Source organism: Hyperolius riggenbachi, chromosome 2 (genome assembly GCF_040937935.1).
Source record: "Hyperolius riggenbachi isolate aHypRig1 chromosome 2, aHypRig1.pri, whole genome shotgun sequence".
NCBI classification, from domain to species: domain Eukaryota; kingdom Metazoa; phylum Chordata; class Amphibia; order Anura; family Hyperoliidae; genus Hyperolius; species Hyperolius riggenbachi.
The window spans coordinates 64,247,758-64,271,943 of NC_090647.1; the positions used below are offsets into that span (position 1 = coordinate 64,247,758).

Consider the following 24,186-nt stretch of genomic DNA (forward strand, 5'->3'; position numbering starts at 1 on the left):
TCCTGTCTGAGTCAGGACTGAGTCAGCAACTTACATACCTGATATTTAACTCTTTCAGGCAGAGAAAGAAAAAAAGGAACACAGCATAGTTATCTGTGTGCTAGGCACTGTACATACACATGTCAATCTCATCATGTCACATGTCAGTTCGGGTATCCTTTAAGCCAAAAATATCACCATGGCACCCAGGTAATTGGCATTTACTTAAAATAAATAAATGTCAGCCTCTGTAGTACTCTGAGTTCAGACATATTAAGCTAGTGACAGATGGAGCTGTAGTATTTTAGGAAGAGAGATGTTGCAGGCTTTTGTTGTGTTGTGAATATAGCACATGCCCCTTGCCTGTCTGTGCATGTTGTGGTTGGCCTCATCACACCAGCAGAACCCCGCCTAACCTGTACCTGTTCTGTCTGACAGCTTGTGCTGCCTCTCACCTCCCTATTTGTTTTCATTCCTAAAAATCCTCTAAGGAAGAGCCAGAAGTCAGAAACCCAGAAATAGTCATGTAAGCATTCTACAGCAATGTGCCCAGCCTGATCCCTCTATAGTGGGACTCAGAGCTCTGCAATGACGCCAGCATACAATCACCTGTATTGTTCTGTGTGAATATGCTGTATATGTTACGGCCAGAACCCGAAGTCTGGACACTTCGGGTTCTGTCCGGGTAAAACTACAAGTGGTCGTCTCACTGCGGCCAATGTTAGAAACGGAAAAAAGATTTCCTGATTCCCTTGCGGCCGCCTTATACTGTCTCAATGTGACAAATGAAGCCGACTCCCCGGCTCTGGCTCCTCCCCCTGCCCCTCCTATTCAGCTCTGGCAGCCAACAACAGGAACAAACGGCAGGAATCCCTGCTTCCCTGCCGCGACGAATGACTCTGGGGGGCAAGGGGAGGAGCCAGAGCCGAGGAGCCGGCTTCATTTGTCACATCGAAAGACTAATTAGGCGGCCGCCGGGGAATCAGGAAATCTTTGTTTCATTTCTCACATTGGCCGCAGTGAGACGGCCACGTCTAGTTTTGCCCAGACTTCGGCCAGACTTCGGGTTCTGGCCGTGACATATACACCAATCGGCTAAAGAATTAAAGGACCACTATTGCAAAAATTTTTAAAATTTAAAGAGGAACTCCAGTGAAAATAATGTAATAAAAAATGTGCTTCATTTTTACAATAATTATGTATAAATGGTTTAGTCAGTGTTTACCCATTGTAAAAGCTTTCCTCTCCCTGATTTACATTCCGACATTTATCATATGGTGACATTTTTACTGCTGGCAGGTGATGTCAGTGGAAGTAGCTGCTGCTTGCTTTTTTTGCAGTTGGAAACAGCTGTAAACATCTCCCACAATGCAACGAGGTTCACAGACAGGAAACTGCCAGGACCATGGTTCTCACAGTTTCCTGTGGGAGGGATTTCACTACAATATCAGCCATACAGAGTCCCCTGATGGTCCGTTTGTGCAAAGGAATAGATTTCTCATGTAAAAGGGGGTATAAGCTACTGATTGGGATAAAGTTCAATTCTTGGTCAGGGTTCCCCTTTAAGATGCATGTGTAGAAGAACATTTCTTGAAAAAATCTGCAGAGAAAAAAAATATTATGATATACGGTAATAAATTGTATGTGTAGTAGGGATAATGAATAGAACATTAGTAGCAAAGAAAAGAGTCTCATTTTTATTTTCAGTTAAAATATAGCGTGTGTATATATATATATATATATATATATATCAATGCATCGTTCTGTCACAGTTGCAGTTTTAAAACCACACTCTCTTTTAAGCTATGAAACAAAGCAGAAATACTGGCTCTTTGAACTTTCCCGATGTAAAGCCTTATCACGAGCTGTCTCTCGCTGTTTCTTGGCTGTTGCTTCAGAAAACAGGATTGTATTCCACCCAGTGACAGTGACATAGGAAGATCTGGAGCAAATGTAGATTTTATATGTACGCATACACATGTATTTTAATTTTTATTTTGTGTGTGTGTGTGTGATAGTAGTCGTTTAAAGGAAATCTTAAGTCAAATTAAAAAATGAGTTTAACTTACCTGGGGCTTCTTGCAGCCCCATAGAGTCACCCAGTACCTACAATTGGTTACATCGATGAGCATGCACTTGGCGGCAGCGATTTTCATCCAATTTAATAATAATTATAAAATTGGATGGTCGATCGGCCGCCAAGTTGAAAGATGTATAGGCACCATTATTAGTGGCCCCTTGCGTTATCAAAACCAAGTGCCATCAAATCTAAAACAAAAGAGGAACTGTTGCCATGACCTACCAATCAGAGTCCTCGGTCCATTACTTTAAAGGACAACCGAGGTGACATGAGGAGATAAACATGTGTATGTACAGTGCCAAGCACTCAAATAACTAGGCTGTGTTCCTTTTTTTATTTCTCTGCCTGAAACAATTAAACATCAGGTATGCAAGTGACAGTTTCTGCCCGGGTCGGATTGGGTCAGACTATAGCATAACCCTCACTGATTAGTTACAGCCATAAAACACTTTCCTGACAGTAAATGGCTTCTGAGAGCAGGAAAGAGATAATAAGGGTCAATAATTCATACATTTGAGCTCTGACATACTGCAATGAAGGTGTCATTGAACAGAGACAACGAAACAGTAAAAAAAAATCTATATACCCGTATATACTCGCAAGCAAGCCGATCCGCATATAAGTCGACCCTTCAACCTTTACCTGAAAAAACAGGAAAAAATGATTGACCCTCATATAAGCCGGGCGTAGGAAATGCTGGCCGCGTGATCCCCCCAGTGTGTCCCAGTATAGCTAGTATAGTGCCCAGTATAGCTAGTATAGTGCCCAGTATAGCTAGTATAGTGCCCAGTATGGGTAGGTAGTGCCCCAGTATAGCTAGTATAGTGCCCAGTATAGCTAGTATAGTGCCCAGTATGGGTAGGTAGTGCCCCAGTTTAGCTAGTATAGTGCCCAGTATAGGTAGGTAGTGCCCAGTATAGCGCCCAGTATAGCTAGTATAGTGTCCAGTATAGGTAGGTAGTGCCCAGTATAGCTAGTATAGTGCCCAGTATAGGTAGGTAGTGCCCAGTATAGCACCCAGTATAGGTATGTAGTGCCCAGTATAGTGCCCCAGTATAGCTAGTATAGTGCCCAGTATAGGTAGGTAGTGCCCAGTATAGCGCCCAGTATAGCTAGTATAGTGTCCAGTATAGGTAGGTAGTGCCCAGTATAGCTAGTATAGTGCCCAGTATAGGTAGATAGTGCCCAGTATAGCGCCCAGTATAGGTATGTAGTGCCCAGTATAGTGCCCCAGTATAACTAGTACAGTGCCCAGTATAGGTAGGTGGTGCCCCCTCCTCTCGCCGCTATTACCTGAGCTGGCGCCGCATCTTCTATTACTCCCCTCTCCGCTCATAAAGTAATTCACAGAAGCGCGCCCCATGGCGGCTGCTGTGATGACGTACAGGAAGCCATAGAGAGAGAGCGGTTCGCATAGCTACAGGAAGCCGCTCTCTCTATGGCTTCCTGCTTCATCATCACAGCAGCTGCCGTGGGGCGCGCTTCTGTGAATTACTATACGAGCGGAGAGGGGAATAATAGAAGATGCGGCGCCAGCTCAGGTGATAGCGGTGGGGCGGGGGAGGGGGCGCAAACCACAGGTGACTCGCAAGCAAGCCGACCCCCCAACTTTTGACCCCCTGTTTGGGGGTCAAAAATTCGGCTTGCTTGCGAGTATATACGGTAAATATAGAATAAAACTGTGAGATAACAAAATAAAAAGTCATTTATAGGAGAAGGAGGACAGATACAATTGTTTTTCTCATCAGTTTATTTTCCCCTCGGATGTCCTTTAAAAAGCTGTAACATGATTGGTTGCTTGCAGCTTCGTGACCCCAGGTTGACCTAGCCCCGGTCTGGATAAATCTCCCCCATGGTGCGCTGGCTTTGCAAAGAACCCTTCCAGAACTGCGGTTTGGAGATGCCATCGAACGTCTCTTAAAATGATAGAAATTTTCCAGCAAAACACTGGAAACCCCTTTTTATATCGGATTACACTTTTTTGTTCAGTAATTTCCTCACATGAACACATGTCATCCATCTCTCAACGATTTTTTTTTTTTTTTTACATTTAAGCAACATAGTAATTTTTTTTCCTTCCTTTAAAAAAGAAACCAAATGTGAAATTGCTGAAGACAGCTTTCTGTTGCCACGACAGGCTGTGTTTAATTTTAAACTGCGGGCTTCAAATGACAACATCTATAGCGAAATAGCAGCGTTTTACGCCCCTGCTAGATCTAGCAATCATGATAACACGTAAGTAAGGATAATAATAAGTGACATCATTGCTGGAATAAATTCTGTTAGGAAGGGACAGTTTCTTATTTTGGCTCCCATTCCTGCTTTACAGTTGTGCCTCTGTTACTTTTGATGGATATACAGGCAGTCCCCAACTTACGAATGACCCGCCGATACGATCGGCATGGATTCTGTGTTTCCATGGGAACAAGCCCCCCCAAAAAATTTCAAATTGGACTTGTAGTTTTTGAGAAAATCGATTTTAAAAAATTCAAAGAAAAAATGGCTTTTAAACTTGTATAAGTAGGTACAGAGGGCAGAGGTGACACAGAGGGGGACACTGGAGGCACAGAGGAGGTACAGGGGACAGAGATGGCACAGTGCTCCGACTTAAGAACAGATTCAGGTTAAGAACAAACCTACAGTCCCTATCTTGTTCGTTAACCGGGGACTACCTGTATTGAAATGTATTTTTTAAAGTGATCCCGAGGTGAAAATAAACTGATTAGATAAACAATTGGATCTGTCCTCCTACTCCTAAAAATTACAAAGTAGATTGAATGTTTATTGTTTCTGCGCAATTGCTGCATCTAAAAAACATCCCAGAAGTACTAAAATACATGAACTATTAGCCTTTTCATCTATCCGTTGCAGTCAGAAGCCCAGTTATCTGCTTAGGAAAGTGTTTTATAGCTGTAATTTGTTATCAGTAAGGGACGCTTTGGTCCGACTGGGTCCCAACTGACGAAAAAAAATGTCAGATGCATAGCTGGATATTAGCTCTTTCAGGCAGGGGAAAAAAAGGAGCACAGCAAAGGTGTTTGTGTTCTTGCCACTGTATATACGCATCTGTCTCATCACGTCACATGTAATCTCGGGTACACTTTAAAGCAAACCTGTCAGCTTACAAAAATACCTAAATAAAAGTTATCTACAGTACTTATCCAAGTTCAGCAAAGTCCCCATTATCTGTAACGCAGGCAACTTACCGGCACGCCTGAGGGGAATAACAGGGAGAGAACTTTTGGGAGTTTGCTGGACATGGCAGGAAATAAACTACTTACCGATACTCAGGGCCCCGTCTTCTACGCACCCTGCAGCGCCCATCAGATTTACGGCTTTCATGCATGACTTCTGGCGTGTCATATGACCCAACACAGAGGGTGTCGGAAGGATGCTGGGAGCTACAGGAAGTGTAGTAGAAGACGACGCCCGGAGGATCGGCAAGTAGTTTCTGCTTTCCAGGGGTGGGTGGGTGAGGGGGGTTTGTTGTGCTATTTTTTGCAGGCTGCTCAAGCAACCAGCAAGCTCAAGTGTCCAGCTTCAGGCAGCCTGTGCTGGATATTAGGGACTTTGCTGTAGTTGGAACCCTTTGGATGATCCAGAGGCTTTCCATGTCTTCCTCGACCCCACCATTGCAGGTTGGGCCACTTTTCTTTACTGTCACGATCCCATCTGCATACCAGCACTGTTATACTGTACAGGCGCTAGTATGGACCGAGCCTGGCGTACATTTGCTTTTGGTGCAGGGTGAGCCACACAAATTTGAGGTGGTGTTAAATACTATTCTGCCTCTGTTTCGTAGCAATTCGGAGGGAGAAGTAATTCTCTGCTACAGCCGCACCCAGCTTTGGTGCTACGCAAAGCAAAGCAGGGCGCCAAAAAGCCCTGCTTCACTGCGCCTATGCAGTAGCATTCAGCCGTTCCTGTATGAAGGAAAAAGTCGCGCACCAACAGTTTCATGCTATTGGGGTGGCACGGGCGGTACTTGCGCATGTGCAGTACAGCCACGCTCGTACAGGGATGAGAGCACGACCATGAAAACATGTATTCGACAAGCTGTTGTTAATGTGTTCAGATGGTCCTACTGCTGGATTGGTGGTATCTAATTTTTGCTCTGCTTAACCACTCTGCGACCGCCTAACGCAGGATGGCAGCTGCAGAGTGACTTCCTCGATCACACCATATGTCGTGATCTCGCAGGGGGCGAGATTAGATGGGAGCTCGCGCGAGCGCCCGTTAGTAAACAGAGCCGGCACCAGTGATTAGCCTGCCAGCCCATGATCAGAGCTGGAAGGCTGATTTTTAGATTTACAGGAGGAAAATCAGTTGTACAGCGCTGCGATCTCCTGCAGTGCTATACAGGGGACAGCCTTGTCACTTAACTGTCCCACGGAAGGGCTCACAGTCTAATCCCTGCCATAGTCATATGTCTATGTATGTATCATGTGGTGTATGTAACGTAGTCTAGGGGCAATTTAGGGGGAGGGAGGGAAATTAAAAAAAGTGTTTTGTTTTTTTTAAATAATAATTAATTAAAAAATACTTTTTAAATTAATAAACAAATATCTAGAGATTGCAGCAGCAATCAGAGACCACCAAAAGAAATCTCTATTTGTGAGAAGAAAAGGGGGTAAAATTAATTTGGGTGCTAAATTGTATGGCTGAGCAATAAACTGTTAAAGCTGCTGAATTGTAAAAAATTGCCTGGTCACTAGGGGGGTATAAACTTGTAGTCCTCAAGTGGTTAAAAATACTGGTATAGCCTTGCCACCTGTGTACCCGCTAGAAGGCTTGAAAGTGCTGGGCACATGCCCTCGGGAGGCCTCTGTCTCATGTAGGCACATCTGAGCATGGCTGTAGCCGCATGCAGAGCTGCTAATGGGGCATCACAATGGGGAGACTTGTATAGGGCCCCAGGGATTCTGGAACCCAGCCAGGGGGGCCCTACCAGGGCCGGTTCGGTTGTAGACTTTTTGCTGCCCGAGGCAAACTTGTGAGGATGCCCACTCCCCAGATTGGAATGGTCGAACAGCACTTGACAATTTGCACCACACGTTATAGCTGCGGTGAGCCCCCGCCTAAAACATCCTCAGTATATGTAGGTAGCCAGTTATAGGTGCCCCCAGTGTTGGTAACTAGGTACAGTTGCCCCCAGTATAAGTTAGCCAGGTACAGTTACCCCCAGTATAGGTTGGTCAGGCACTCTCTTCACTTCCTGTTTCTGCCTGGTGCAGCCACAGACTTCTGCCGCCTGAGAAAGTCGCCTCACTTGGCATCATGGGCGAACCGTGCCTGGGCCCTACCATAAAAAAAAAATGGGAAGAACATGAAAGCACTTATCAGACACTTGACCAGAGCTGCAAGTTCTGAGGGGGTTGCTTTCTGGTATAATAACATAGACTCCCTAACCCCCCCTTCCCTCTTTAACCACCCCTCCCCCTTCCCTCCCCCCACATTGTGATTTGGCATGAGGGGCCCAGTAGGTTTTCCCAGTATGAGGCCCAGACATTTCTGAAGGTGCATTTATATGTAACATGAGGCAATTATTTGCTGCTATGCAACCCCACCGCATGTGAAACGCTGATGTGCCTGGGGTTACAAAGGTGCACATTCGGCTGTATGAAATTGCAGTCGAAAGGCTCTCAGCACCTACTTTACTGTCCTTGTGGAGGAGCCCTTAAATACATGTTAAAAAAACAATAAACACCACTATAAAAAGTGAATTAGAAAGTCCACCACAAAGAATATGCATCTTCTCCTCACAATACATGTGAAGGGCAGAACATCTATTCATAACGCCTTCTGTCTATCTGTGACACACCAAAGCATAAGCAGAGCACATCACACAGTATAGTGAGTATAGTCATAATAAGCTGTACAATGTAACAAAAGCACGCTCTATAATGCTTGTGAGGTGAGGGCAGAAGAGCAAAGTGTGCTTTTGTTAGATCGCATGTCTTATTATCGCTCTGTATTCTGCTTATATTATGTGGTGATCTTTGCTTATGCTTCCGTGTGTCACAGATTGACATGAGGCACAATGAATAGATGTTGTGCCCTTTACATATATTGTGAGGAGAAGGTGCATATCCTTTGTAGTGGATCTGCTAATCCACTTTTTATGGCCGTGTTGATTGTTTTTTTAATATACATTTAATAAGGTTTGTTCACCGCTCGATTTCACATAGAGGTGAATGATAATTGAGCCACTGTTGCCTTTAAGAAAGCGGCAGTTGCCGCAAAATGGCTGTTAGGCCGGTATCCTCACCTATCCTATCTGGAATGCCTGTAATGCCATTGTATTCGCAAGAAATCCTAGCAAGCAGAGCTGGTGCTCCGTCTTTCTTCTTCCTGACAAGTTTCACATGTTTTCGTGAGCACACCTCTGAAAGGAGTGAATACATTGAGTCATTGAATACAGCACGGTGGCGTAGTGGTTAGCTCTCTCGCCTTGCAGCGCTGGGTCCCTGGTTCGAATCCCAGCCAGGGCACTATCTGCAAAGAGTTTGTATGTTCTCTCCGTGTCTGCGTGGGTTTCCTCCGGGCACTCCGGTTTCCTCCCACATTCCAAAAACATACGGATAAGTTAATTGGCTCCCCCCCCCAAAAAAAAAAAAAAAAATTGGCCCTAGACTACAGCACTTACACTACATAATATAGACATATGGCAATGGTAGGGATTAGATTGTGAGCTCCTTTGAGGGACAGTTAGTGACAAGATATATATATATATACTGTACAGCGCTGCGTAATATGTCGGCGCTATATAAATACTAAATAATAATAATAATAATAATAAAGTCTACTGAACAGCCAGCATCTGGTGCCAACCTGCCTATATTCTATCTAACAGTATTGAATGGAAATTGATAAGAGTATGGAGCGGAAAAATGAATCGAAAATTGATCGAACGGGAAATCGACTGACAAAATACACCGTGTGTTCCCAGCATTAAAGAAAACGCAAGGTATGTTTTAAGAATGCCATTAGGACACAGAGGCTGGTTCTGCATACAATGTCCAGCCTCTGTTACTATACTGTGTCCCCAGTCTCCCCCTGCGCTCTGCTGTCCCCCATAAATAAAACCATCATGCTTGTGACATGCACCTTGTCGCTAGCAGGCTGTTTACCTCTCTGAGTGTCTGTCACCGCCGCTCCCCCGCCTCCTCTATATCGCCTCTCCCCCCGCCTGCATCCCTTCCCTCCCCGCCTCCGTAAGCTGATTGGAGGGAAGGGACGCAGGCGGGGAGCGGCACTTTAGAGGAGGTGTGGGGAGTGGCGGTGGCAGACACTCAGAAGTAAGCAGCCTCGCTAACGCTGCGGTTTTATTTATAGGGGACAGCAGAGCGCAGGGGGGAGACTGGGGGGCACAGTACAGACACAGAGGCTGGTGATAGTATTCAGAACCAGCCTCTGTGCCCTAAAGGCATTCTTAAAACCCACCTCGGGTTCTCCTTAAAGCCCTTCTGCTATTGCATTTACATACCTCCCAACTTTTTGAGAGAAGAAAGAGGGACACTTTAAAGATAATCTGTAACTTTAAAATGTGCCCCTGGGAGGTCCTTACCTCGGGAGGGGGAAGCCTCTGGATCCTATCGAGGCTTCCCCAATCCTGCTCTTTCCCACGGTGGTCTCGCTTGGTCGCTCTGAACATCGGTCTTGTAAATACTTACCTTCCCGGCTCCAGCGCAGGCGCAGAAGCTGCTTTCGGCTCGGAATCAGGCAGATATAGCCGATCCCAGTGGAGTCAGTGGGATCCCAGTAGAGCAGACCCGACTGGGATTGGCTATTCCTGCCTGATTTCGAGCCGACAGCCGCTACTGTGCCTGCGCTGGAGCCAGGGAAGGTAAATATTTATTTATTGTATTTATAAAGCGCCAACATATTACGCAGCGCTGCACTGCAGGCGCCACAGCCAACCACAGCCTGACAAATTGTCGGCTGTGGCTTACGAGGGGCCCAACGAGACCACCGTGGGACGGAGGAGGACGGGGGAAGCCTCATTAGGATCCAGAGGCTTCCCTCTCCCGAGGTAAGTATCCCCAGGGGCACTTTTTAAAGTTACAGAGACTCTTTAAGATACGCTCCTGTCACACCTCTAACCACGCCCTGCCACACCCCTCGCCATGCACACCACAAAGAATTTAGAAGCTAAAGATCTAGTTTTATCATTAAAAGCACACTGGTCCTCTCTATCATTAGTAGTTTTCCTTCATTTTAACATTTAAAAATAAGAAGTATATCAATTTAAAAAAAAATGCTGGGAATAAAGTTTAGAGTTGATTAAACACATTTTAAAAATAGAAAAATACATATATTTACATAGATCTGTACATCAGTCATGAAAGAGGGACAAATGGGGAAGAAAGAGGGACAGAGGGATTTAGTTCCCAAAGAGGGACTGTCCCTCCAAAAGAGGGGCAGTTGGGAACTATGCATTTTCTCTTTGCTAATACTACTACACATTATTGGCGGCAGGGCGGTGTAGTGGATAATGCTCTTGCCTTGTAGCGCTTGGTCCCTGGATTGAATTCCAGCCAGGGAACTATCTGCAAGGAGTTTGTAGGTTCTCCCTGATTCTGTGTGGATTCCCTCCCAAAAACATACACATTAGTTAGTTGTCTTCCCTCTTCCCCTGTCGATAGGTCAACTTTTACATACCCTGGGTGTAAAGCGTGTGTGTGTAAGGGGGGGTTCTCAGCCTATCCGCAGGGGATGTACGCTGGTGATGTGCGGGGGGGGGGGGGGGCATATGCAGAGTGTGCTGCAGCATGTATACCTATCTTTCCTCGCTCCCGCTTGCATCCTCTAGTGTCCCGTGCAGCTTTCCTAACTGGCCACTAGAGCGCCAGGCTTACAGCGGTCATGTGACACGAGCCTGGAGCTCTATAGGCCAGTTCAGAAGCTGCACAGGACACTAGAGGATACAAGTGGGAGCGAGGACAGGTAGCTTTATGCTAAAGTATGTACACTCTGCAACAGCACGGTACAAATTGGCGCTCTACGAATGCACAGAGGGGGGGGGGGGGGTTTCGCTATATTTTGCAATTTCAGAGATTACTAGAACTAAATTCTACTGTAGTAAAATGTAGTAAATTATTCAGGATACTGACTTTTATGGTAAATTTCTTGGTTTCAGCACCAGAAACACTTACTATGTCTATATATTGCTGTATATTGGATGTAGCTCTCCCAGTGATGCTTACCCTAGGCCAGTGAGCTGCAAATTTGGCTCTCCAGCTGTTAAGGAACTACAAGTCCCACAATGCATTACAGGAGTCTGACAGCCACAGTCATGATTCATAAAGGCAAATGCATTGTGAGACTTGTAGTTCCTTAACAGCTGGAGAGCCAAGTTTGCAGATCACGGCCCTAGGCTGATTAGCTATTTGGAATTCTTTCTCCTCTTCCCCCCAGAGCCTTTTGGGAGACTAGGTGTATTTTGTACTGGCTTTAGAACTCTCAGTAAACAAACATTCTTCAGAGTTCGCCTGCCAGTACTAGAGATGGATGTCTCCATGAGGCCAGCCGTGGACCCCAGTATTGCCACTTCTGGGCATAGTCCCCATAGCAGCTGCTAAGGCTGGTCCCTACGCCACTGCTGTCTTGTTTAGCATAGGTACAGAGAGCTGACAACATGAGTCATCGGAAGGGAGGGATAAGGCGTGGTCACATGGCAGCAGTCAGGCTAGACTACTACTATGATTGAGTACCATTGCAAAAGTAGCGATAGAGAAGGAAGAGGTTATCAGAGTAAGAAAGGGCAGTTGAAATTTCGCATAGCATTTCAGCACTTTTAGGATACACACAACAGAGCGGGATTGTCAGCCCTAAAATCAAATTCCATTTACCCACTGCTCTGTGTTTATTATGCCGTCTACAACCTGACCCTGCATTGCAAGCATTCCAATATAATCATAACTGTTTCTGCTGTAATGAATCTTACCTCAGTCAGCCTGGCTCCTTTCTGGTACATTGCAGGGGAGAGGAAAGCTTGTTATCTCCCCTCCCACATTACTGCTCCTCACTGATTGGCTGAGGGCAGTTCAGTGTGACACGAAGCTGAGAAGAGAGAAGCAAGCTAGATATGACAGTGCAGTTTCTAGAAGGAAAAAAAAAAAGAGTAAGGCCTTGTTCACAGCGCTATCGCAAGCGCTGGCGATTTGGTGAGCGCTTTTCAAAGTGCTTTTCCCTGTTTTTTGTTTTTTTTTTCGCTTAGAAAAGCGCTTAAGCTCAGCGATTTATTTTTTCACTACCTGACGTCAGTCAGGAGGTGAACTCTTTGACCCGGAAATGAATAATACAATGGGCTTGATTCAGAAAAGGGTGCTAAGTGTTAGCACGCCAGTGAAAAGCCACTTTGCATGTGCTAACATGCTTTGCACGTGCTAAGTAGTTAGCACATGCAAACTACTTAGCACCGTAGTTAGCACATGTAAACTACTGAGCACCGTAATTAGCACATGTAAACTACTTAGCACCCTAGTTTTTAAAAAAAATCAGTGTTCAACAAAGAAAAGGAACATATGACAGAATCTGCAGTGTAGCAGTGCGCCTCCTAACTTTTCCAACAGTAGCATCAGCATCAGTTATCACTGTGGAAGATAAGAGGTATTGTTAACAATAATATAATGATCATCACACAATATATAGAGCTCAGATTGAATTTAAATTTCCAAATATTCTATCTTTTACAAGATCATAATTAGCAAGACCAGGGGTATCTAACCATGGAGCTTAGCACCCTAGTTAGCACGGTGCTAAGTAGTAGTTTGCATGTGCTAACTACGGTGCTAAGTAGTTTGCATGTGCTAACTACAGTGCTAAGTTTGCATGTGCTAACTACGGTGCTAAGTAGTTTGCATGTGCTAACTACAGTGCTAAGTTTGCATGTGCTAACTACGGTGCTAAGTAGGTTGTATGTGCTAACTACTTAGCACCCTAGTTAGCACGCCCAAAGCCTTTAGGCGTGCTAACTGGGTTAGCACCGTTTACTGAATCGAGCCCAATGTATTTATTTATTAAAGCACTTAGCAAAATCACAATTCCAAGCGCTTTTTCAAGAGCTTTGCAATTTCTCTATACTTTCTATTGAAAACGAACGCTCAGAAAATGGTGCAGGAGCCGCGTTTGCGATTCAATTGAAAGTGGATCGCTTATGTGAGAACACTCACATAAGCGACCATTGTGCAATCGCTTTTAAGGTGATTTTTTTTAAAATCGCCAGCGCTTAAGAAAAAGCGAAATCGCTCTTAGGCCTTGATTCTCTAAACCGTGCTAACTCATATCACAGCTGTTTTCGCACACATTTTTGTGTTTGCATGCAATCGCGAATTATTGCGCGCATTTGCGAATGTGTGCACATAATCGCACATTTTTGCATGAAAATTTGCAATCGTGCGCAAACGTGAAAATGTGCATAAAAACAGACGTGATATGAGTTATCACGGTTTAGTGAATCAAGCCCCTAGTATAAACAAGCCCTAAGGGAGGAAATTAACAATCAATCAGAGGCAGTAAAGATGCAAAATGCCTGAAACTGTTTTCCATTTATTGACTATATAACATTCACTGAAGTCAAAATGTGGACAGTGCAATACATCTACTATGTAGGTAGAGCAAGTATTTATCTACATATATTTGTGTTTCTTTTTCCTGGGATAGTATGGCTGTCCCTGCTGCTGTAAAGGGAAGCCATGGTTTGCAGTGTTAGTCATCCAGCAGCAGAGATTTCCCAGGCATGCTCGGATTATTCATTCTCTTTTTATAAGTTCTTTTTGTCATCTGAAGAATACAAAGGCTAAACGCGCTCTTCTGTCTTTCAGCCCAGTCCCTGAAAGAGTTTGCTCGCCTGCTCATCACCGTGGAGGAAGAGCGGAGGAGACTGGTAAGAAAATGACATTGTTCTCCAGGAAGTAAACAACCATTGACTAGCATTCTATGAAGGGCAGAGAGAAGCCTGGCAGCCAATTAGCTGTTAGGTGTGGGGGTATTTCTCCGCTTTCTTTTGTTGTTACAGGAGAAGCTCTTTCATACATTTCATAAAAGTATTCTTCAAGTTACATCGATGAGTTGAGTTCAACGCTTTGAAAGATCAATCAAAATAAAAATCACTGTTTTATGTGCTGAAGTAAATACTGCAGATCTGAGTTATTAACCACAATCGGACCGACGTAGTTTGAATTTATGCCCAGCAGGTGATGCTGCCGCTCCGACTGGACGTAGATTCCACGTCCGCAAAAACGATGCATCTCGCCTCGATCGTACGCACCCGATAGGGGAGGTCAAGCTGTCATATGACAGCTGACATCTCCTCTCAGTGATCAGGAGCCATCGCCGGCGGATCATCTTGACTAGTAAGAGCTGGGGCGGTAGGGGGGAAAGAAGAGGATCCACTCACCTTCCTGCCGTTCCCCTGGCGATCAGCGCTCCGCTCTAGCCGGTATTCCCGCTTGCTCTGACGTAAGTGCTGGGTCCCGGCTTAATGACGTCATCAAGCTGCAACCCGGAACTTAGCGTCAGTACGAGCGGGGATGCCGGCCGGAGCGGAGGGGTCCACAGTGGCTCATCGCTGGAGCCTGGGAGGTGAGTAAAGGCTGCTGGCTAGAGGGGGACATCTGGCTATAGGGGGGAAGCACAGCCGAGAAAGCCACAGCAGGGATCCGGCTGCCTGACACCCCCACCCCCCCATATGTGCCCCCCCTGATACTTAAAGGGAAGGTTCAGGGACAATAAAAAAAAATCCAAATCCACTTACCTGGGACTTCCTCCAGCCCCTGGCAGGCAGGAGGTGCCCTCGGCGCCGCTCCGCAGCCTCCCGGTGGTCTCCGGTGGTGCGCCCGACCGGGCCAGGCTGGCGGCCAGGTCGGGCCTCTTCTGTGCTCCATTGTGCGTTCCACGCCGGCGCGCTGACGTCATCGGACGTCCTCCGGTCTGTACTGCGCAGGCTCAACTACTGAGCCTGCGCAGTACAGCCCGGAGGACGTCTGATGACGTCAGCGTACCGGCGTGAAACGCACAATGGAGCGCAGAAGAAGCCCGACCTGGCCGCCGGCCTGGCCCGGTCGAGTCGGCCACAGGAGACCAGATTTATTTTATTGTCCCTGAACCTTCCCTTTAAAGGGAGTTAGGCAGCTAATCTCGGAAGGGTTACAAGGGACTTGAACTCAGAACTTCCTCTATGCTCTAAAAGATACACAACAGCATAATAACCTTTAAAGGAAAACATTTCTTTGTTACAGCTGATACAAATCCTGCAATAAATCTGCAGTGTATCTACTTCCTGCTTTCATAAAAGCAGACAAAGGGATAACATCCTATGTTTACAAATTAGCTGCTTTGCAGAGGCAGTCAGCTGGCACAGCTAAGAGAACAAATTACAGCTGTGATTGGTCACAGATGGGGGGGTTAGACTGGCTAAACTTGCTTAGTACATACAGGGTGCATTTCTCTCTGTTTTTCTTCTGTCCTGTGCAAGAGTTCAGGTCCACTTTAATATGACTAATTGCCATTGCTTTATAGGTGAGTGATATTTAAGGGGGCCATACACTCAGCCGATTTTCTGGCCGACCGATCGATCCCGATCGATTGATCGTTTGCAAATCGGTTGGCCAATCGACCGATCGATGGCCGATTTCGATCGATTTCGATGGATTTCCGTCGACCAGGCAGGATGGAAAATTTAGGTCGATCTGATGAGATTGCTTATCAGTTTGCATTGGCCTTAATGGAAATCTGATGGCAAAAAAATGCCATCAGATCGAATTTCAATAGATTTCAAACTGAAATCTATTGGAATTCTATCCTGGTAAAAAATGTTCTAAAAACACATCAGATAGATCAGATGCATTTCTTATCTATCTGCTGCCAATCTGACGAGTGTATGGGCACCTTTAGACTTGACTCAGTCGCTTGATGTTAATGTAGATACATAAACCTTTAAAACAGCCTTTTTACAGAGTGTGTCATCTAGAGATTTAATGTGAAACTCAAGCAAGCAGGATTTTTTTGGCATCAGTGAGAATTTACTGTGGGCTGAATTGGAACTTTGCTCTGGACTAACCCGAATTTTGGAAGGCTAATGACTACGTGACAGCTTGATTAATTAACCAGCTGTCCGGTAATTCATTATTAGGCCAAAGTCGAATTTAAGGCTCATTTCAAGTCAAGACTAATCCTTTAAAGGACCACTATTGCAAAAAATTGTAAAATGTTATATACATAAAAACACATAAATAAAAAGTGCATTTTTCCCAGAGTACAATGTGCAATAAATTACTTTTCTCCTATGTTGATGTCGTCTACAGTTGTTAGTAGAAATCTGACAGATCCAACAGGTTTTGGGCTAGTCCAGGTATGGGCAAACTTGGCCCTCCAGCTGTTAAGGAACTACAAGTCCCACAATACATTTGCCTTTATGAGTCATGACTATGACTGTAAGACTCCTGCAATGAATTGTGGTACTTGTAGTTCCTTAACAGCTGGAGGGCCAAGTTTGCCCATGTCTGGGCTAGTCCATCTCCTCATGGGGGATTCTCAGGGTTTTCTTTATTTCCAAAAGCACTTACTGAATGGCCGTTGCTCAGTCCAACTGCCAGAATAGTTTGCAAGGATCTTTATATAGATTCTTGCCATGGACTGCTTTTGTAAAGAATAAATTAAATACTGAGAATCCCCGTGAAGAGATGAACAAAAAATCCAGAAGGTCCACATACTTAATGTAGACCAAGTCCACTTTTATTCAGTGATCGTGACACAGTTCCATTCCATTGACCAACGATTCGTTTCGGGGCCCCAAGACGTCCCTTTTGTCAAGGTGACAACACAGAATGGTGACCAAGCGTGCCAACAACAATCTGACATATAACCAGAAATCACTGATATAACCCCACCCCTACATATCAAAACATCATACCAGAAATACAGGACAGTACCCACAATCAGCTACATTGGATACAATAACATTAACAGTATGGGTATCAAACATGGCATTATACATAATAATACCTTTGCTGTCCTCCAATTTGGCCTCTGCGGACATGTAGGGCTTGATTCACTAACCGGCGCTAAGTGTTAGCGCCGGAGTGAAAAGCCACTGAGTGCTTCAAAAGTAGTTTTGCACGCACGAACTGCCACGCAAAGCTACTTCGCGCACAGCCCCACGCAGCGCGGTGCGCCGGTAATAGTGAGCGGTGCGACGATAACATTGCACCCACTGCCCTGTAAACGTCGCACCCGGAGCTCCGAAAACTGCGCATCGGGTTCCCCCTGAAGCAGCGCATTGATGCACCATTTCGGGGGCACCCGATGCACCATTTTTAGCGCACCGGGTGCGACGTTTACAAGGCAGCGGGTGCGACGTTACCACACTGCACGGGGCTGTGCGCAATGTGTGGGCGCAAACCACCTAACCCCGTGGTTTGTGCCCACTAGGTCTTAAGGCTCACTAACCGGCTTAGCACCGGTTAGTGAATCAATCTCGTACTCTGCTAATTGCCACAATGCTTTTCCATACTCTCAGCTGTTAGGGCGGAAATCCCGCCTCCATACCGATTGTCCATTGCGCCTGTCAGTTCTGTCAGATTTCTACTAATTACTGTAAGTGTCAGCAACATAGGAGAAAAGTCATTTATGGCTCATTTTACTCTGGAAACAATGTACTTCTTATTTGTATGTGATTACATGCACTTTAAATTTTACAATTTTCCACGGCAGTGGTCCTTTAAACACAGTAGGTTGTGACATTTGTTTTACAAAAAGCACAATTCAGCTTCCTCTCCAGTCACACCTGAATGTAATTCTGAAAGTTGCACATCCTTCTTGTTCACAGTTACAAGGAAATATGTCCTGTGTAATTGTGTGATTATTGTGGTTAGGAAGCTTCCCCCCTGCTTTGTATCACATCCTTTTTATCATTTTTCTGCAAACCCTCTGTGTGTTGTTAGCAGCAGCCTGTAGTGACATATCTGCCATAAATATTATTTCAAGGGTGATACTTATTTAAAGGATACCTGAAGTGACATGTGACATGATGAGATAGACATGTGTATGTACAGTGCCTAGCACACAAATAACAAGGCTGCGTTCCTTTTTTTTCTTTCTCTGACTGAAAGAGTTAAATATCAGGTATGCAAGTGGCTGACTCAGTCCTGACTCAGACAGGAAGTGACTTCAGTGTGACCCTCACTGATAAGAAATTCCAACTATAAAACACTTCCCTAGCAGAAAATGGCTTCTCAGAGCAGGAAAGAGGTAAAAAAGGGGAATTTCTTATCAGTGATGGTCACACTAGTCACTTCCTGTCTGAGTCAGGACTGAGTCAGCCACTTACATACCTGATATTTAACTCTTTCAGACTGAGAAAGAAAAAAAGGAACACAGCATAGTTATTTGTGTGCTGGGCACCGTACATACCCATGTCTATCTCATCATGTCACATGTCACTTCGGGTATCCTTTAACTTCTTTGTACAGAACAGACATGTGTGTTCTGGCATCATCATGCCCATCACGCCTCCCGTTCGCCTCTGTCTCCCTCCGTTCCTTTGTACAAGCTCCCATTAGATTGACAAGTTGGCCAGGTCACACACTATAAGCACAAACTATAAGCACAAGCGCATGTCCGGCAGCGCGCCTCCTTGATCACGCTCCCAGCGCCACAGGCGGTCAAGGACACATGCAGCCGGGCCAGTGATTGTGCAGTTGTGCACAACCTGGCCATGAAGTGGAACACTAACCAGGGCTTTGACAATCGGGATTGGACATGGCGGAAATGAACAGGGGGCGGGTCTTGGGTGGTGGGGTGTATATGGACTCATGCTCATACATGCCTGCTCCGTCCATTTGTACAAAGGAGTTCGCCTCGGGTATCCTTTGAAGGGCCACTCCAGTCAGAGGTGATTTTTTTTTCAGCGCATGCTGGTAAGTTGAATTACCTTGCATCTTCTTTTTTTAACCTATTTTGGGTCTCAGTAGGAACAGGGATGCCAATCCATCCTAGATAGTTAAATTACTCGTAAATCATAGTTATAGTCTGGCATAGTTTACTATAAAAACCTGTTTCATTATTATTATTTGTGTAGCTCCAGCATATTCTGTAGCACTGTACATAGTTCAAAACAAATATTAAGGAGCATAGATACGGAAAACAAAAGTTTGCTTTCTTAAAACAGAAAGAATTTGCGATAATTCAGGTTGGAGTGAGCTTGAGATGTCTCCCAGAGCAACACTGCTGAATATATGCAAATTAACCATTGTTGCCGTTAGAAGCTAAACACACCTCCAGAACCGCTGGAATGCAATGATGTGTCAGCTTGTTAATTTGTACAGAGCACTTCTTCTGGACTTCTGCATATAATCACTGAACCATGCACACTAAAGCTTTCTGGTGTGTATGCTTTAAATAGAACTCAAGGGGGGAAATATAAAAAACAAAAACAAACCACTACCACATCCGTGGGGCTGGCCGAATGAGGTAGCTGCAGTCCCCGCTGCTCTCAGCCGCTCCGTTGGTCACATATGAGCCACTTTCACTTTCAGTGACCCCTGGGGGCACGATGCTGTAAGCTCTGGATGTCTCATCACAGAGCAGAGTGCAGGGAGGCGGGGATGCGATGTGGGAGAGGCGGGGAAAAGGCAGAGCTGCCCTATTAGAGCCCGAGAAGGGGCGTTAGGAACACCCCCAGTAGGCATTTTGCAGGAGTGCCTCTCCTGCTTGGGACAATCCTTCCCTCAGCTAGCTGCCAACAAGCTCCTTGTCGCCAATTTCAGGGGGTCACAGCATGGCACAGCGGGCATAGGTGACACAGAGGCATGTCATAGACCAGATAACATTACTCTGTGTCCCATCCCCCCACACGCACGCACGCACGCACGCACGCACGCACGCACGCACACACACACACACACACACACACACACACACACACACACACACACACACACACACACACACACACACACACACACACGCCACCCTGGGTACACTATAAAGGGAATGTGAAGTGAAAGCTACTCGAGCATGCACAGTAGTGATGCACTCATCTTCGGAGGTACTCGGGGACTTGAGTAGTTCCAAAGATCTGACAGGTCAGATGGACATCTGACTGGTCAGGTGAAGAAACAGGAGGACTCGATACTATCCAGAGACTTCATTCTACTTAGGTAGATATTACACCTAAATTAAGTTTCTCACTTCAAGCAAACTTTCTCACTTTACTTTAAGTTTGCCTACAAGCCAGAACTATTATCTTCTCATTGACCATCTTTGGTCCTCTATTGTTACAGAAGTGAAACTTTTATTCAAGCAGGCTCGAAGCCATAATTAAGAATGCAAGAGTCTGAAGGAATGAGAAGCTGCTGGACGCTTGGCTGTAACGCTGCATTATACACAGAGAGGAATACTGGTTCTTGTCCTGCGTGACGGTGCTTAGAAGGTGTCTACCTTCCTGAGAAGACAAGTTCTAGAACAGGAGATCAAACTGTGCTCATGACGGCTGTCTGGACCTCAGTCTTCACTGGAAGCAGAAGAAGAACAAGATTTCATCAAGTACAAGCAACATCTAAAACCTCTATGAATTCCCGGGAAGATCATTTGGCCTGCAACCCAATGATAACAAACAAGAACGTTTTGTTCAGAGCCAAATTCCTACTGAATCTCAGCCCTGATATACAACGTGCACAAACGCTCCCCTTTTTACCTTCAGGGACAAGAGGTCTTCTGATGTCAATAAAAACTGCTTATATAAAAAATATATATATAATAATCCAAACATTTGTATAGCGCTTTTCTCCTGTCGGACTCAAAGCACTCAAGAGCTGCAGCCACTGGGACATGCTCAGGAGGCCACCCTGCAGTGTTAGGGAGTCTTGCCTTGAACTCCTTACTGAATAGGTACTTGACCTAGCCAGGATTCAAACCCTGGTCTCCCATGTCAAAGGCAGAGCCCTTAACCAGTACACTATCCAGCCACATCTGTGTAGAGTCTCAAAACTAAATACACACATGCGATAATTGTTGCCTGTCGGGGATCCACGCTATATGGGTGCATCAATAACTTTCAGACTAGTCACTCTTGACCACGCTGCCTTGCAGCTTGTCCTTGACACCGCCTCTTTGCGCTGCTCTCATGATAGTGGCCCTTTAAGGAAGAGTTACAGATTTCCCAGCAAGCTGATGGTGAACCAGAACTCCTAGGAGTATGTAAGGGACTGAAAGAGACCAAAAATCCCTCTTACTAAAATGCTATGCAAAACTGAAGTTTCCATTTTTTTTTTAATTTATAAAGTTTTTATTGAATTTTAACACCAATTTACAGTATACAGAAGGTATTTGCAATTATTCAGGTTGGAGTGAGCGCTAAAGCTAAATACTGACCTAGCGACAAAGGAAGATGGATCACAGCGACGTCCCACGACAACGAGCGCTCCCCGATCCATCTTCCTGCCGGCGGGTATGTGCGACTTCACGCGACGGTACACAACGGGTGAAAACGAGCTTTCAAGCGATCACAGTACTTTGCCCCGAAGTCATCAGAGTTTTTAAAGATCCAATCCGTCGTGACAGTCGTTATCGACATTCGCATGTCTCTACCCACGGCATTAGGTCGTGCAAAATCGACGGTCGTCGGGAAAAATCATTGGAGAAATCGCAAGGTGGGTATGGGCCTTGAGGTGTCCCACAATGCATCATTGCTGAATATGTAAATCATCTCTTTGCTGTCCCTGATAGTTAAACGCACCTCCAGAAGTGCTGGAATGCAACTATTTGTCAGCTTGGTAACTGCACAGAGCCACAATAATCCAACATGCATACCTTGTTTTGGTTTGGTTGATCCCAGGGCCGGTTCTAGACTTTTTGCCGCCTGAGGAAAACTTGTGAGAACCCTCCCCCCCCAGGCAGCGGGCGGGATGACTCACCTCTTCTGCGTTCCACTCTTGTCACTTCCTACAATGCCGTCTACTTACAATACAGTGGGCAGCATTGCTGAAAGTGACGAGAGTGGAACGCACGCTGGAACACGGAAGAGGTGAGTCATCCCCGCCCGCTGCCTGGTATTAATACGCTGCTGCACTTAAAAGCTAGAAAGGGGGCGCAGATGGTGGACCCAGGTGAGGGAGGGGCGGTCCGACCCTCCTCCCCGCCACTGTGCCCAATACCCCCTCCAGCTTGGTGACCCTCCACACCCACTGCCAGGTGGGTGCCGTCCCCCCAACTTTGCCGCCTGAGGAAACCAGCTTCACCCCGCCTCATGGATAAACCAGCCCTGGTTGATCCTCATCAGTGCACGGCCTGGATTAATGGGGCACTATGGGGTAGGACTTGAAACACCCAGAGGTACAGATTGCCCAGCAAGCTGATGGTGAACCAGAACTCCTAGGAGCACAGAGCTGTTTCAATTTTTTGTTGAACACAGCTTCATTTCACGATACAATTTAGTGCCCATCTCCACTTCATACATCACCGATAGGGATGATCGATGATACGCAAATACTTCTGAGTTTACGCAAATGTACATACATTTTTATGCAAATATAGCAGCTTGAAATTGGACCAATCAGTGTAAACCTGGGTGGCACTTGATTGGTCCATTTCCAAGCTGCATATATTTGCATAAAATGTGCATACATTTGCATACATGCAGAAATATTTGCATATCATTGATTATCCCTAATTGTTACTCATTCTTGCTTTTTTTTTTTTTCGTAAAAGCCAACATCTAATATAGAGCTGTGATAGGCCTCTTAGGGCTCGTTCACAACTAGGGCGTTTTGCGTCTTTTGTTTTGAGCGCTGGCGATTTAAAAAGTCGCCCTAAGGGTATGTTTCCACTACACACAGATTGGATGCAGAATGGATGCAGAAAAACTCCAATGGCTGCCTATGGGCCTGTTTCCACTAAACACGATTCTTCTGCTGCAGATTTTCCCATAGGAATTCATTGGAGTCAGTTTTTCTGCATCCAATCTGTGCGTAGTGGAAACGCTTGTGCAATGATTCCCTTTGAGAGATATCACATCTGAGCGGTGCGTTTCCGATCTGCTCAGCAAATCGCTGCCTGTACCATTTTTAGGAGGATTGCTACAATGGAAGGTTTTTCACAAAATCGTAGCCCGCTGGTCTCAGCGATTGGGATTTTAGATGTGACCAAAGCCTAAGGCCCCATTCACACTAGCGCGTTTTGCCGGCGATTTCGGCAAACCGCTCAAACGCTAGCGCGTTTTAAAGCGCGAGTGCAATGGAAACCTATTTGCCCGTTCTCACTTGGGCGATTTGCGTTAATCGCTGGTGATTAACGCCAAACGCATAGCCTGCACCATTTTCAGGCGATTTCCTGGCGATCACGTTTCAGTGCTATAGAAGTGCTAAACGCGATCGCGGAAAAATCACTCCCGCAGAACGCTGGCGGTAATCGCCGGTGTTTTGCGCTTTTAAGTGTGAATGGGCCCTTGCAGAGGGAGAAGAAATAACGCTGGTAAAGACACAGAAGCATTGCAGGCAGTGTTGGGCATCTCCCGCTGTGTGTAATTACACAGAGCCGCACAGCGGAATGTCAGCGAGCGGGAGGAAGCGTTCCTCATTCTTGTGTTTGCTTTGGCTGCTGCTCGCTGGGGTTATCTCCTCTAATAGTCGACTTTCACTTCCTCGGCTCCGTCTGATTGTCCCGCGCTCACCGCCTTCCTATTGGTGGGGATACCGCCGAGTGTTCTGGTCCTGCGGGACGACTTACTTCTGCTATCTAAATAAGTAGTACAAACTAAAGAAAGGGAAGTGACTGAGATGCTGCAAGCTAAAATAAAGCTGTGCAAAGCTCAGACGGGAGTCAGACTTCTGCTGTGAACCGCAAGGTCAGCATCATCGCTAAGTTATGAGTATTATTATTGTTATGCATTTACATTGGGCAGACACATTTTCCATTGGGCTTTGCAAAGAACGTCGAACAAGACACCAGGGCCCATATGCAATTCACTTTTTCTCCTGACATTTCTCCTAGGAAATACATTTTCATCTTCTTTTTAAAATAACTTTTAAAGGGACACTTAAGTCAAACAAAAAAAAAAATGAGTTTTACTCACCTAGGGCTTCCAATAGCCCCCTGCAGCTGTCCGGTGCCCTCGCTGTCTCTCTCCG

General features: G+C 45.6%; 1 protein-coding gene across 2 annotated transcripts in view; it reads left to right on the forward strand.

Annotated features, from left to right (window-relative positions):
- ARHGAP42 (Rho GTPase activating protein 42) overlaps window positions 1-24,186 on the forward strand; it is a 426,935-nt gene that overhangs the window by 165,386 nt on the left and 237,363 nt on the right. For both annotated transcript variants that reach the window (XM_068266846.1, XM_068266847.1), the window contains exon 3: window positions 13,885-13,946. In XM_068266846.1, the coding sequence (XP_068122947.1) occupies window positions 13,885-13,946 (62 nt within the window). The remainder of the gene's footprint in view (window positions 1-13,884; window positions 13,947-24,186) is intronic.